Below are 15,232 nucleotides of genomic sequence, written 5' to 3'. Positions count from 1 at the left end.
TTTAGAAAACTTATTGCCGAGTGTTACTTTCTCCATGTGGTTAACGCTGTGAAAAAGATATTACCGCCCGCACACTTTTTTGGGGCGGAATCATCAGAATGGGCGAAATCAACGGCCAGCGTTACTTTCCGCACAGAATTAATGCCGAAATTCAATAATACCGCCCACCCACTTTTTTTTGTCATAAAGAGCACATTTGGTGAAATTGACGCCCGGTATATTGCCCAGCGTCACTTTCACCACCTCGCACATATATCGCCCACAATATCGCTCGCCCAAAAAAACACCCACACAAAGTGGAAGTGTTCTGAACGAACACCAGCAGTGTGGCTGGCATTTTTAAAATCCCACTCTTACATGAGGAGCTGAAATCTGAACGATTTGCCTGAAAGAGCATTGATGTGAGTGACAACGCTGACACACTGCTGTGTGTGTGCAGCTCAGGCATCAATGGTGCCCATCATCTTGTTGCCAGTTAAAGTTTACGTTGATTGATGTTAAGTTGTATTTCATGTTAAGGAATCAACAGCGTGTAACGGTGCAGCTGTCTGAGACAATGCGCAACATGGTTATGTTCAATTAAAAAAAAATTTATACCAACATTGGTCTGAAATCATAAGTATCACAGGCAATAACACTCAACCCCCGTTTTTTCCACCATTGACATCAATCACATGTTCAACATGTCCAGCAACACAGATCACAAAGGCAAAGCAGGAGCGTGGTTCCCAGCCTCCATATATTACAACAAATTGCATACACTCAGATGGAAATATAACACAGCCATCACCTGCACAAATGCGCCTCACTTTCTTTCCCCCTCTCTTTCTTCTCCCTCTATCCCTTCCGCTCCTCGCTCCACGCGCCTGGCCGAGGAGCTCCTCAGGCGGTGCCTCATTGGGGGGAATGAAGGCAGATGCGGTTGTTGCACGGGAATGGGAGCGGGTGTTCCGAGGGGGCAACATTCTCTGATGCAGAAGCAGGAGCTTGGTCCTTGCTCTCATTTGTCGTTGGCAGTAGTGGTGCAGAACCTATGGGTAGAGTGCCGCGCTCGGGGACCACTGGAAGGGCTTTGGCAGCAGTGTTCCTGGCTATCGCATCCAGGGCCTCCATCATCCGTGGAATGTACTCGGTCATGGTGGCCAGCTGTTGGGATATGTCCCCCAATGCTTCGATGAGCTGGTTACCAATCTCTGCAGTCCTCTTGGACAACTGCATCATCTCTCCGCTCTCATGTGGCGCTCGTGGAACAGACCTGCTGCGTCCACAGGACCTCCGCGGGTCGGCGCCATCCTGGGGACAAATGGGGTGCCCTGTGACGAGGTGCTTGGGGCCGGTATCTCCACAGTGGAGGCAGGAATGACAGGAGGACCACTAGATGGCCTTGGGGTGGAATGGCTTCTGGAGCGTGGCGATGCAGGTTCCTCGAAGTCCGTGCTCTCATCCGTGGAGAACAGACCCAGTGGATTGACGGGCGAGAATCGGAGCTCCTCAGCACCAGATGTTGGATCATCTGTCGACTCCTGCCCCGCGCCCCCACCTTCTGGCCTCTGTGGTCTTGCCTTGGGAAGCGCTGCTGCCTGAGCTGAAAAACACAAATGAGGCTATTAGAGGAGAAGGGGGTGCTAGGGTCACAAACAGCATATGCACGACGAAACCACCACCGCTCTCAAAATCATCACAGACATCACATTTCATGACCATCACACATTTGCATTGCAATGATTTTCATTAGGACATCATTATTTCTATGACAATTTTAGAAATCATCTATCATATATGATTGTTCGGATATGAATGGATCGTGGCATCTATTGACTTTACATCACGCAATGGTGTAAGCTTTACTTACGTGGCATCACTTCAGGGTCTGCAGATGCTTCCGTGGCTGTCCGGGGGTGCTTCCCCACGAGTGCGAGCACCCGCTCCTCCATCTCAGTGATGTCGCTGGAGACTGGTGGCCCCCCCACCCGTTCACCTCTGCATGGACCTCATCGTCAATAGCTTCTTCTGTAAAAGGTGACAGGACGACATGGCATGAGATCATTGCGTGATATCATATTAGATACTGTCACAGAGACTGATACAACACATAACTGACAGATGTAATCATCATTATTATGAAAATTATTCTTCTTTACCTAAAGACGTGCACCGTCATCGCAAGCTTTGAGTAAAAATGTGAAAGACCTCACATCTTCTGATAGTCACTCATGTTACAAATCAAATTATCTAAATACATAAGTACATGTAAATCAATGTAATATTTACTCTTGCCGATCCCACAAGGTCGTTCCATCATTTGCGGCATTGGTTGCCCTCATGAACCTTGTTGGTCACCGACGAGACCACCTCTGTTATCTCGGCCCATATCTTCTGGTATGCCTTTGGGGTGGGCTTCCCACGCCCTCCCTATGTCAAATCACCCCAGCGTAACTCGACCTCCTGCAGGAGGGAGGCATTTGCCTCGTCCGAGAACCTCCTGGCTCTTTTGCGCCCTCCAATGTGCTCCTCTCCCACCTCACTGCTCTCTCCAGCGTCAGTCTCCACAGCATGCTGTGATGCCTCATCCTCTCTCTCCATTATAGGCCAAATTCAGTCAAATATGTGGCTGGTAACAACTACTTTTTGTTTGCCTACTTGCTGTGAAGCTCTAAAGTCTCCCTCCTTCTTCCCAAAGCAGCCACACCACACCCAGACACGCCTTCAGTCCCTCTCAGCCCTCCCTCTCTTTGTCTCCTCTTCTGCACATGTCATGATGACCCTTGAGCTCCTGAATCGTGGGAATCGAGACTTTGCTAAGGACGGTCACACTTTACGGCAGAAGGTCAAAAAAATTTAACGCTACCTCCCATTTTATATTGCTCGCGGTAACGCCCATTTTCAAAAGTGGAGACTAGGTGCTTTGAGAATGGGCGAGAAGCTGGTGATCTGAAAATCCTTTTTTACCGCCCACACTGAAAGTATTGCCCATTTTTGGTGATAACCACAAAAGTGGAGGTTCTAGTCCTAACTGTCTGACTAACCTGATTGAATTTTTCAAGGAGGTAACTAGGAGGGTCGATGAGGGTAGTGCGTATGATGTAGTGTATATGGATTTTAGCAAAGCTTTTGATAAGGTCCCACATGGCAGACTAGTCACGAAAGTAAAAACCCATGGGATCCAAGGCAAAGTGGCAAGTTGGATCCAAAATTGGTCAGAGGCAGGAAGCAAAAGGTAATGGTTGATGGGTGTTTTTGTGACTGGAAGGCTGTTTCCAGTGGGGTTCCGCAGGGCTCAGTACTAGGTACCTTGCTTTTAGTTATATATATTAATGATTCAGACTTGAATGTAGTGGGTATGATTAAGAAGTTTACAGAAGATAAAAAAATTGGCTGTGCGGTTGATAATCATAAAATCATAGAAGTTTAGAGCACGGAAGGAGGCTATTTCGTGTCCGTGCCGGCCAACAAGAGGCTATACAGCCTAATCTCACTTTCCAGCTCGAGTACTTTTTAAATGTGGTGAGGGTTTCTGCCTCTACCACCCTTTCAGGCAGTGAGTTCCAGACCCCCACAATCCTCTGCGTGAAGAAATTTCCCCTCATATCCCCTCTAAACCTCCTACCAATGACTTTAACTTTATGCCCCCTGGTTGTTGACCCCTCTGCTAAGGGATATAAGCCCTTTCTATCCACTATATCTAGGCCCCTCATAATTTTATACACCTCAATGAGGTCTCCCCTCAGCCTCCTCTGTTCCAAGGAAAATAAACCCAGCCTATCCAATCTGTCCTCACAGCTACGATTCTCCAGTCCCGGCAACATCTTCATAAATCTCCTCTGTACCCGCTCCAGTGCAATCACATCCTTCCTGTAATGCGGTGACCAGAACTGCACGCAGTACTCCAGCTGTGGCCTAACTAGTGTTTTATACTGTTCAAGCATAACCCCGCTGCTCTTGTATTCTAAGCCTCGGTTAATAAAGGTAAGTATCCCGTATGCCTTCTTAACCACCTTATCTACCTGGCCTGCTACCTTCAGGGATCAGTGGACATGTACTCCAAGGTCCCTTTGTTCCTCTACACTTCTCAGTGTCCTACCATTTAATGTGTATTCCCTTGCCTTGTTTGCCCTCCCCATAGGCATTATCTCAAACTTCTCCAGATTGAATTCCATTTGCCACTGTTCTGCCCACCTGACCAGCTGATTGATATCTTCCTGCAGTCTGCAGCTTTCTTCTTCATTATCAACCACACAGACGATTTTAGTATCATCTGCAAACTTCTTAATCATACCCTCTACATTCAAGTCTAGATCATTGATATATACCACAAAAAGCAAGGGACCCAGTACTGAGCCCTGTGGAACCCCACTGGAAACATCCTTCCAGTCACAAAAAACCCATCATCCATTACCCTTTGCTTCCTGCCTCTGAGCCAATTTTGGATCCAACTTGCCACTATGTCCTGGTCTCATGGGCTTTTGCTTTCGTGACCAGTCTGCCATGTGGGGCCTTATCAAAAGCTTTGCTAAAATCCATATACACTACATCAAACGCACTGCCCTCATCGACCCTCCTGGTTACCGCCTCGAAAAATTCAATCAGGTTAGTCAGACACGACCTTCCCTTAACAAATCCATGCTGACTGTCCCTGATTAATCCGTGTCTTTCTAAATGAAGATTTATCCTGTCCATCAGGATTTTTTCCAATAATTTTCACACCGCTGAGGTTAGGCTGACTGGCCTGCAATTATTCGGCCTAGCCCTTTCTCCCTTTTTGAACAAAGGTACAACATTAGCAGCCCTCCAGTCCTCCGGCACCACACCTGTAGCCAGAGAGGACTGGAAAATGATGGTCAAGCCTCTGCTATTTCCTCTTTTGCTTCGCTTAACAGCCTGCGATACATTTCATCTGAGCCTCAGGACTTCGCAAAGCTGCTCAACCCCTTGATACCTCCTCTCTTACTATGTTTATTTCATCTAATATTTTACACTCCTCCTCGATAGCAGTGTCTGCATCACCTCTCTCTTTTGTGAAAACAGACGCAAAGTATTCATTAAGAACCATAACCACATCTCTCGCCTCCTCACACAGATTACTCTCATGGTCTCTAATAGGCTCTACCCTTTCTTTAGTTACCCTCTTGCTCTTAATGTATTTATAAAACATCTTTGGGTTTTCCCTGATTTTACTTGCCAAGAGTTTTTCATGCTGTCTCTTTGCTTTCCTAATATCCTTTTTAATTTCACCCTATTCTCCTCTGGAGATTCTGCAGTATCTCGGTATCTGTCATAAGCCTCCCTTTTTTTCTTTATCCTCTAGATTGGTTAGTCCTACCCTTTCTCTATAAGGGCACATATTTGGCCTGAGCCCTCTAGATCTCCTCCTTGAATGGAACCCACTGCTCTGACACTGATTTACTGATAATGAAGAAAAAAGCTGCAGACTGCAGGAAGATATCAATGAACTGGTCAGGTGGGCAGAACAGTGGCAAGTGGAATTCAATCCGGAGAAGTGTGAGGTAATGCATTTGGGGAGGGCTAACAAGGTAAGGGAATACACATTAAATGGTAGGACACTGAGAAGTGTAGAGGAACAAAGGGACCTTGGAGTACATGTTCACAGATCCCTGAAGGTAGCAGGCTAGGTAGATAAGGTGGTTAAGAAGGCATACGGAATACTTGCCTTTTTTAGCCAAGGCATAGAATACAAGAGCTTGGAGGTTATGCTTGAATTGTACAAAACACTAGTTAGGCCACAGCTAAAGTATTGCATGCAGTTCTGGTCACCACGTTACAGGAAAGATATGATTGCACTGGAGAGGGTACAGAGGAGATTTACAAGGATGCTGCCTGGACTGGAGAATTTTAGCTATGAAAAAAGATTGGATAGGCTGGGTTTGTTTTCTTTGGAACAGAGGAGGTGAGGGGAGACCTCATTGAGGTGTATAAAATTATGAGGGGCCTAAGTAGAGTGGATAGGAAGGGCCTATTTCCCTTAGCATAGGGGTCAACAATCATGGGGCAGAGATTTAAAGTAATTGTTAGAAGGTTTAGAGGGGATTTGAGGGGAAATTTCTTCACTCAGAGGGTTGTGGAGGTCTGGAACTCACTGCCTGAAAGTGTGGCAGTGGCAGAAACCCTCACCACATTTAAAAAATACTTGGATGTGCACTTGAAGTGCCGTAACCTGCAGGGCTACGAACCTAGAGCTGGAAAGTGGGATTAGGCTGGAGTGCCTCTTGTTGGCTGGCACAGACATGATGGGCTGAAATGGCCTCCTTCCATGCTGTAAACTTCAATGATTCTATGATTTTATGATTATCAACCACACAGCCAAAAGTACCTGGATATTCATTTGAAGTGCCGTAACCTACAAGGCTATGGACCAAGAGCTGGAAAGTGGGATTAGGGTGGATAGCTCTTTGTCGGCCGGAGCAGACACGAAGGACCAAAGTGGATTCCTTCTGTGCTGTCAATTTCTATGATTCTGTGATAAGTATAGATGGAGCGGGAGATATTCACTCTTCTGGTGTGTCCTTTCAGAGAACCTGATAGTATCTTCATCACAGAATCTAACGTGTCTTTGTGCATTATACAACACCTGTACGTGCCTGTGTACTGTCAGTAGTACTATCTGTGGGTTTTATATACCAGTGGTAACTTTAAAAGCAGGGTATCCTAGCTCTGTAATCTCCCTCCATATCTCTGTAATCTCCTCCAGCCCCGCAACCCCCTGAGATGTCTACACTCCTCTAATTCTGCCCTCTTGAGCATCCCTGATTATAATCACTCAACCATTGGTGGCTGTGCCTTCTGTTGCCTAGGCCCCAAGCTCTGGAATTACCTGTCTAAACCTCTCCGCCTCTCCACCTCTCTTTCCTCCTTCAAGACGCTCCTTAAAACATACCTCTTTGACCAAGCTTTTGGTCACCTGCGCTAATTTCTCCTTATGTGGCTCGGTGTCAATTTTTTAAATCTCATAATACTCCTGTGAAGCTCCTTGGAACGTTTCACTATGTTAAGGGAGCTATATAAATACAAGTTGTTGTTGTTGTTGCATCTTCCAGCTTTTTCCATGGTTGTGAAGAGGGTGGTCGGACGTTGCTGGGAGGGAGTTGGGAATATGGCACGTTGTTTTTCTTACTCCATTCCGTCTGTAGTGACGGCAATGGTGGCCTGTTCAATCCTTAACCTTCTCTTTCTCCTGTCGTATACAGAAACCGGGATCATCCAAACCTCACACAATCTCGACCTGGATGAGAAACCCGGGCTTGCCGTCAACCAGTTGGTGATTGTAGCTTATGACGGCAGCTATCGCCACAGCTCATCGGCTCATGTCACAGTGTACGTGATGGATGTGAATGATAACCACCCTCACTGCACTCCCCCCATCTTTGTGTAAGTGTCAGTAACCACACAATTCCTTCTGGCTCTTTTATGCAGTGAGTTTTTCTTTTGTCAATTGCTCACAGGACAGCGGGCTGCAACATCGCGGCACGGAACCCGCGATATGAAGATGATAAGGCGGTGATCGGTCAGACGGCCATTTTGAACATTTTCAGCGCCGCACCTCCCCTTTAATTTTCACTCCACGGGTGACCAACAGCAGGATACATGCCCCACCCTACGAAGCTGTCACAGGCATTGCCCGCGGCAGCCTCACGGGGCGCTACAGATTTTCACTCTGTGACGAAAACAGGTCAATGCGCACGGTGGTGGCATCGTCACCAATAGCACGCCAGCCCGGGGCGCTGCCAGTTAGCGCCACCGCTAAACTCCCGCGCAATTTTGCCGGAGACGGTAGTGGCACCGTGTCTGGGTGAAAAATCGTTAGCGTCCCCATTAGTGTCCCCGGGACAATGTACAGTAGACACCTTAAGTCGCTGGAGAAATACCACCGACGATGTCTCCGCAAGATCCTGCACATCCCCTGGGAGGACAGACGCACCAACATTAGCGTCCTCGACCAGGTCAACATCACCGGCATTGAAGAACTGACCACACTTGATCAGCTCCGCTTGGCAGGCCACATCGTTCGCATGCCCGACACGAGACTCCCAAAACAAGCACTTTACTCGGAACTCCCACACAGCAAGCAAGCCCCAGGTGGGCAGAGGAAACGTTACAAAGCCTCCCTGATAAAGTGCAACATCCCCACCGACACCTGGGAGTCCCTGGCCAAAGATCGCCCTAAATAGAGGAAGTGCATCCGGGAGGGCGCTGAGCACCTCGAGTCTCACCGCCGAGAGCATGCAGAAATCAGAAATCAAGTGCAGGCAGCGGAAGAAGCGTGCGGCAAACCAGTCCCACCCTCCCTTTCCCTCAACCACTGTCTGTCCCACCTGTGACAGAGACTGTAATTCCCATATTGGACTGTATAGTCACCTGAGAACTCACCTGGAGTGGAAGCAAGTCTTCCTCGATTTCGAGAGACAGCCTATGATAATGATGATGATGTGCGTCCCTGGGGGCAATAACAGGAGGCACAAACAACCCGAATTTCTCCCCGAAAAAATTTGACACTGAGCCACACAAGGACAAATTAGCACAGGTGACCAAAAGCTTGGTCAACGAGGTATGTTTTAAGGAGCGTCTTGAAGGAGGTGAGAGGTAGAGAGGCGGTAAGGTTTAGGCAGAGAGTTCCAGAGCTTAGGGCCAAGGCAACAGGAAGGCACGGACACCAATTGTTGAGCAATTATAATCAGGGATGCTCAAGAGGGCAGAATTATAGGAGCGCAGACATCTCGTGGACTGTGGGGCTGGAGGAGATTACAGCGATAGGGAGGGGCGAGGCCATGGAGGGATTTGTAAACAAGGATGAGAATTTTGAAATCGAGGCGTTGTTTAACTGAAAGCCAATGTAGGTCGGCGAGCACAGGGATGATGGGTGAGCGGGACTTGGTGCGAGTTAGGACACAGTTTTCTCTCGTTTACGTAGGGTAGAATGTGGGAGGCCAGCCAAGAGTGCATTGGAATAGTTAAGTCTAGAAGTAACAAAGGCATGAATGAGGGTTTCGGCAGCGGATGAGCTGAGGCAAGTGCGGAGACGGGCAATGTTACGGAGATGGAAACAGGCGGTCTTAGTTATGCTGCGGATATGTGGTCGAAAGCTCATTTCAGGGTCAAATATGACACTAAGGTTGCGAACAGTCTGGTTCAGCCTCAGACAGAAGTTGGGGAGAGGGATGGAGTCAGTGGCTAGGGAACGGAGTTTGTGGCGGGGACCAAAAACAATGGCTTTGGTCTTCCCAGTATACAATTGCAGAAAATTTCTGCTCATCCAGAAGGTTTAAGGCTCAGCAGTTCAGAAACCAGGAATGGATAAGAAGACAAGGATTTGTGCAGTCACTCTGAAAAAGTAGGGGCTTTAAATCCAAAGGTTTGTCTCTTCCTCAGTATTGGAGAGTTGGATGTATTGTATATCAGTGGGATTTGGGTGAATCTAGTAAATATTCTCTCCTCACGGTCTCTCTCCAGGGCTGAGATTCCAGAAGTGATTCCCGTGGAAACGACCCTCTTTGAGCTGACTTGCTGGGACCCTGATTACTCCAACACCACCCTTTCATATACAATTGTGCCCAATGGCAACTCACGCTTTAAATTCAAGTATCAAGCCAATAGTGTGAAGGTGAGAGGCTGCTCTGTTCTCCAGCCTAGAAACCGGGTGTGGGAGCGGGGTGCTGAGATAGTGGGCACACGCCTGCAAGGTACGTGGTCTGGGGCCACAAACCAGCTGCACGTTGAAGGGGTGCATTCCCTTTCTGTTGATAAAGGTGCCAGGCTGGTGATGGAGATGCAAGTGTTTTCCCCCGATGGAGAGCGCCTCAGTGAGGTCGCGGAACCGTAAGTGCACTGTGAACTGGGCGATGTTGCTGATGTCAGCTCTTGCTGCCTGAAAGGAGAACGTGGCCTGAAAACTGAGTGTCTCGGTGACTTGAGAAGAGCAATGTCACGATGACCTTGGAGGTTCAAGTTGTGGCTGCAGCAGGTGACATAGCTCGGTGATACCCTCCTCGAAGTGAAGGTGCCTCAGACAGCGAAGTGAGGTGAGAGCGATGCTCCCTGAAGACCCCTGCTCCTGCTCTGTGTCTGCCGCTTCCCCCTCGTCTGCTATTCCCAAAGGCAGTCCTGCCGGACTGGCCATGTTTGGAGCCGGACTATCTGAGAGTCAAAGAAAGCAGCAACAGCACAAGAGCACCAGGACCTCTCCCTGTGTAGACACAGTCAACATTCCAGGGTGCTAGAAACTAAGCTGTAAGTGTTGCATGATCCCTTTAAATTGCGCTGGCTGGGCGGGGCGGGGCGGGGCCTCATGCTGGTTAGTGCCACATTGTGTTGAGCAAGATAGGTCAGTACTTGGTGCACAGGGCACTGGGACAATTCAAAGTGGAAGGTGGGTCCTGCAAGAAGCTCAGTGGGTATTAATTCCCGCTTAGAATGGTGCTCTGTTGCCGCTGGCACCATCTCCTCTACCAACATGGCAGAGCCATGTCTCCGGCCGCCATATTGGAGAAGGAGAAGGCTGCTTACTGCCTGAATAACGGGTGCTGCGCGGCCCAATTTCTAGGCCTGGGAGGGGGTTTGAGTAATGTGCTCACTGCAAAGGGAACCGCTTCCTGGCAAAGGGAACTCCAGCCACAGCCATCAGTGTCCATTGGCCAATGGTCCCATAGGTCTTTGTTCTCGCACTTGCTGAGGGCAGTATTGAGTTGCACTGTCTCTGTGCGCTGGGGGGGCCTGGAGTGCTGGGTCTCTCGGTGCTGGGGGGCCTGGGACTGCTGGTTCTGGGACTACTGGGTCTCTCAGTGCTGGTCCTGGGAGTGCTGGGCCAGGGAGTGCTGGGTCTCTCAGTGCTGGGTCTCTCAGTGCTGGCCCTGGGAGTGCTGGGCCTGGGAGTGATGGGCCTGGGAGTGCTGGGTCTCTCAGTGCTGGGTCTCTCAGTGCTGGGCCTGGGAGTGCTGGGCCTGGGAGTGTTGGGTCTCTCAGTGCTGGGGCTCTCAGTGCTGCTGGCCACTAACCATTTCCCCTTGCTGCTGTTGTAGGTGAACGAGAGCCTGGATTATGATTCTGCTATGATGGCAAGTCTGGATTTCCGCTACACGGCTGCAGTCATCGTGACAGACAGTGGAACCCCTCGACTGACAAGTAAGAATCGCAGCTCTCTGCGTCAACTAAATCTTACATCAATTGTCATAGAAGTCCTGCTTGTTCTTAACAATCGTGTGCCCTGATATTCCCCTCTCCTCAACCAAAGACGCTGGTTATCTTCTGACACTTCACCCGAGAGGAGACCATCACATCTGGAGCCAGTCCTGCCCTCCTTCAACACTCACACCTGCCCATTCCAGCAATGCCATTGGATCAGAAAGAAAGAACTTACATTTATATAGCACCTTTCATGACCAAATGAAATACTTTTGAAGTGTAGTTACTGTTGTAATGTAGGAAATGCCACAGCTAATTAGCGCACAGCAAGCTCCCACAATAAGACAATGACCAAATAATCTGTTTTAATAATGTTGGTTGAGGGTTAAATATTGGTCAGGACATCGGGGAGAAATCCCCTTGTTTTTTTTGAATAGTGTTGCAGGATTTTTTAAGTCCACCTGAGAAGGCAGTTTAACGTCTTATGCGAAAGATGGCACCTGCAACAGTAAGAAACTCCCTCGGTCCTGTACTGGCGTGTCAGCCTAGATTATGTGCTCAAATCTATGGAGTGGGTCTTGTACCCACACCCTTCTGGTTTGATGGCGCGAGACAGTGTTATCACTGAGTCAAATCTGGATAGACATTCAGGAGCAAAACCATGTCTCATTATCCATCTGTAACCCATCAGGGCTGAGGCCAATTGTAACACTTAATAGCTACACTGACTGACATCAGAATGAAGGCTCACCCAATGGTGGATTTGGGGAGTCAGGAGGTGAGATACTTGCCACAGAATACCCGACCTCTGACCTGCTCTTGTAGCCACAGTATTTATGTGGCTGGTCCAGTTAAGTTTCTGGTCAATGATGATGGTGGGGGATTCGATGATGGTGATGCCATTGAATATCAAGGGGAGATGGTCAGACTCTCTCTTGTTGGAGATGATCATTGTCTGACATTTGTGTGTCGTGAATGTTATTTGCCACTTATCAGCCCAAGCCTGGATGTCGTCCAGGTCTTCCTGCATGCGGGCACGGACTGCTTCATTATCTGAGGAGTTGCGAATGGAATTGAACACTGTGCAGTCATCAGCGAACATCCCTACTTCTGACCTTAAGATCCCAGAGGGAAACAGGTTCCAAATGATTTGATATTGACTCGAATTGGGGACAGTGATTTAACTTTATTCATCACAAGTCAGACCGAATACATTAGAGTATTCAAGCAGCAGTTTACAGCGTATCATTGAGAATTATATTACCCCGTTATCCTCTGGGTAGAAGCACAACTGTAAGCAGGCTGTACCCTGTGTCTGTTTTCTCTCTCTCTCTCACACTCACTCCGTCTACCAGCTTTCTCCTTGAGTCTTCCTGAAATATTCTATTCTTTCTGAAATCTTCTGCTCCCGAACACTTTGTGGCTGTTAAGGCCCCATTCTTATATCCTTACACTCAATCAAATCCTGTGGGGGGTGAAATTGCCGTGCCCTCCCGATTGGGGATGGTAACCTTGGCCGGCCTGGAGGTCTCACCCCCAACGCGGAATTAGGCCTTACGCCTCTCAAAGGAAGTGGCTGCTGTCTCCGATGTTCTGCTTCCTTTGGGGGAGGGGGGTAGGGGGGGGTGGTGGCAGCGTGGCGCTGAGCACAGCGCTGCACGAATGCTCCGCATAGTGCAACAACGCCCCTCCCGTTCCATTAAAGGGGAGGCCCTATGCGCACTCTGCAGGCCTTTTGATGGCCACCACGGGGCCACTGGGGGCGTGTGAGACCCGGCCATCAGCCCAGCTCCCAAGACGGAGCGCTGAGCTGTACGATGGTGGCCCAGTCCACTCTGGGGCCTCCACGGTTGGCCGACCAACAAAGATGGCAGCCCGGGGCGCTGAAGGCCTCCTCTTTAAACAGCGCCCCGGGAGCAGATATCCACCAGCTTCATGGGCCGCGGGCCGTTATACGGTCAGTGCTAACTGTGGGACGCGGCTCTGACAGGACTGAGCCTCCCAAACATCCGGGGCTAATTCCCGGGAGGTGGTGCTACCATCACGCCCCGCCCTTCTCCACCCCCCCCAGGCAAAAACCAGGGACCCTAATGCAGCTATAAAAAAGGGCAATTCCCCCCGCGGGGTGTTATGTGGTCGGCGCGGGGCAGTGACGGGTCGCTGCACATGCCGATGACGTCATTTCCAGTCGCGCAGTGGCCCAGGGTAACGGGGCTATAAAAGGGACAAATGCCCCCCAATGGAGCCCGAGTGAACCAATCACTGGCTGACAACCAAACCCAGAATCCAATCACCTTATGCAAGTTTTAATCTTATGACACCCTTGCATCATCGATCTTTGACAATCAAGACTCATAACTGGAGTAGCTATGGCAACACAAATAGAACATGTCTTCATAATGTCCTTGCTGTTCACTGTGAGAGGCCTATGTTTTTAATTCACCGCAGATATCATGGCCCAGAATTTGTGGTCGGAGGCTTCCCACAGGCAGATTTCTGCGACCACAAACATTTCTACGAAAGTACCTGTTGTTCCCGGACTTTCGGGGGCCTCTGGTCCTGCACCGCAAAGTGAAGGCCTGTGTAGAGGCCCATGTATCCCAGCAGCATTTGCATTTCATACACATCACTGGGATCACGTGGGCTGATCTGACCAATCAGACTTTTGTTGGATCCAATCACCACAAGTATGAATGGGAATACCTCCAAAAACACACAAGCAGTTAAGATAAATTCTTAAAATAATCACATTTAAAATTAATCAAAATGTTATTCAATTATTTATTTAAAACAAAAATTTAATTTTTTGAAAAATAAATTTACATATTTTAAACGGTCTAAAAATAAACTTTCCTTATTTAATAGGATTTTAAATGTTTAAATTATTGAAAAAATATATTATTCTGTGCTTTAAAAGTCTTATGCTGATAAAAGCAAGACTTACACTTGCTTTTATCAATCATAAGCATTTCAAAGGCATTCGCGGGGCAGGGGTTGGGCAAATAGCCCAGCTCCCCACCCGCCAGGCCCTTTAGTTTCGGACACATGATCTGTCCAGAGGATTCTGGACAGATCGCAAGTTCCGGGTTTAGGAACACGTGCTTCACATGCCTTAACCCAGAACTTGCGCGGCCCCTATGGGTGTGTATGTACCTCGTACGTGCCCGTAGGGATCCCGAATTCAGGGCCAATAACATTCTCACAATGGCAGCTACACCTAACCTTGATTTCCAGCGAACATCCCCACTTCTGACCTTACGATGGAGGGAAGCAGCTGAATATGGTTGGGCCTAGGACACTGTCCTGAGGAACTACTGCAGCGATGTCCTGGAGCTGGGATGATTGACCTCCAACAACCACAACCATCTTCCTTTGTGCTAGGCATGACTCCAGCCAATGGAGAGTTTTCCCCCTGATTCCCATTGACTTCAATTTTACTAGGGCTCCTTGATGTCACACTCAATCAAAAGCTACCTTGATGTCAAGGGCAGTCACTCTCACCTCACCTCTGGAATTCAGCTCTTTTGTCCATGTTTGGACCAAGGCCGAGGTATAGAAACATAGAAACATAGAAAATAGGTGCAGGAGTAGGCCATTCAATGAGTTCATGGCTAAACATGCAACTTCAGTACCCGCTTCCTGCTTTCTCGCCATACCCCTTGATCCCCCTAGTAGTAAGGACTTCATCTAACTCCCTTTTGAATATATTTAGTGAATTGGCCTCAACAACTTTCTGTGGTAGAGAATTCCACAGGTTCACCACTCTCTGGGTGAAGAAGTTTCTTCTCATCTCGGTCCTAAATGGCTTACCCCTTATCCTTAGACTGTGACAGGTAGATTGGTGAGGATGAAGTCAAGTTGGTTTTTCGCTCATGTTGGTTCTCTCACCACCTGCCGCAGGCCCAGTCTGGCAGTTATGTCCTTCAGGACTCAGCCAGCTCGGTCAGTAGTGGTGCTACCGAGCCACTCTTGGTGATGGACATTGATGCCCTTGCTACCCTCAGTGCTTCTTCCAAGTGGTGTTCAACATGGAGGAGTACTGATTCATCAGCTGAGGGAGTGCGGTAGGTGGTAATCAGCAGGAGGTTTCCTTGCCCATGCT

General features: G+C 48.7%; 1 protein-coding gene across 1 annotated transcript in view; it reads left to right on the top strand.

The window, feature by feature from the left end:
- The window catches only part of LOC139276824 (cadherin-related family member 4-like), a 134,164-nt gene that overhangs the window by 57,111 nt on the left and 61,821 nt on the right, over positions 1-15,232 (top strand). The window contains exons 10-12 of the mRNA XM_070894822.1: positions 7,203-7,383; positions 9,463-9,613; positions 11,028-11,130. Of these exons, the coding sequence (XP_070750923.1) occupies positions 7,203-7,383; positions 9,463-9,613; positions 11,028-11,130 (435 nt within the window). The remainder of the gene's footprint in view (positions 1-7,202; positions 7,384-9,462; positions 9,614-11,027; positions 11,131-15,232) is intronic.

The sequence above is a fragment of the Pristiophorus japonicus genome, chromosome 12, assembly GCF_044704955.1.
Source record: "Pristiophorus japonicus isolate sPriJap1 chromosome 12, sPriJap1.hap1, whole genome shotgun sequence".
Lineage (NCBI taxonomy): Eukaryota > Metazoa > Chordata > Chondrichthyes > Pristiophoridae > Pristiophorus > Pristiophorus japonicus.
This window is presented reverse-complemented; position numbering and strand designations above follow the sequence as displayed.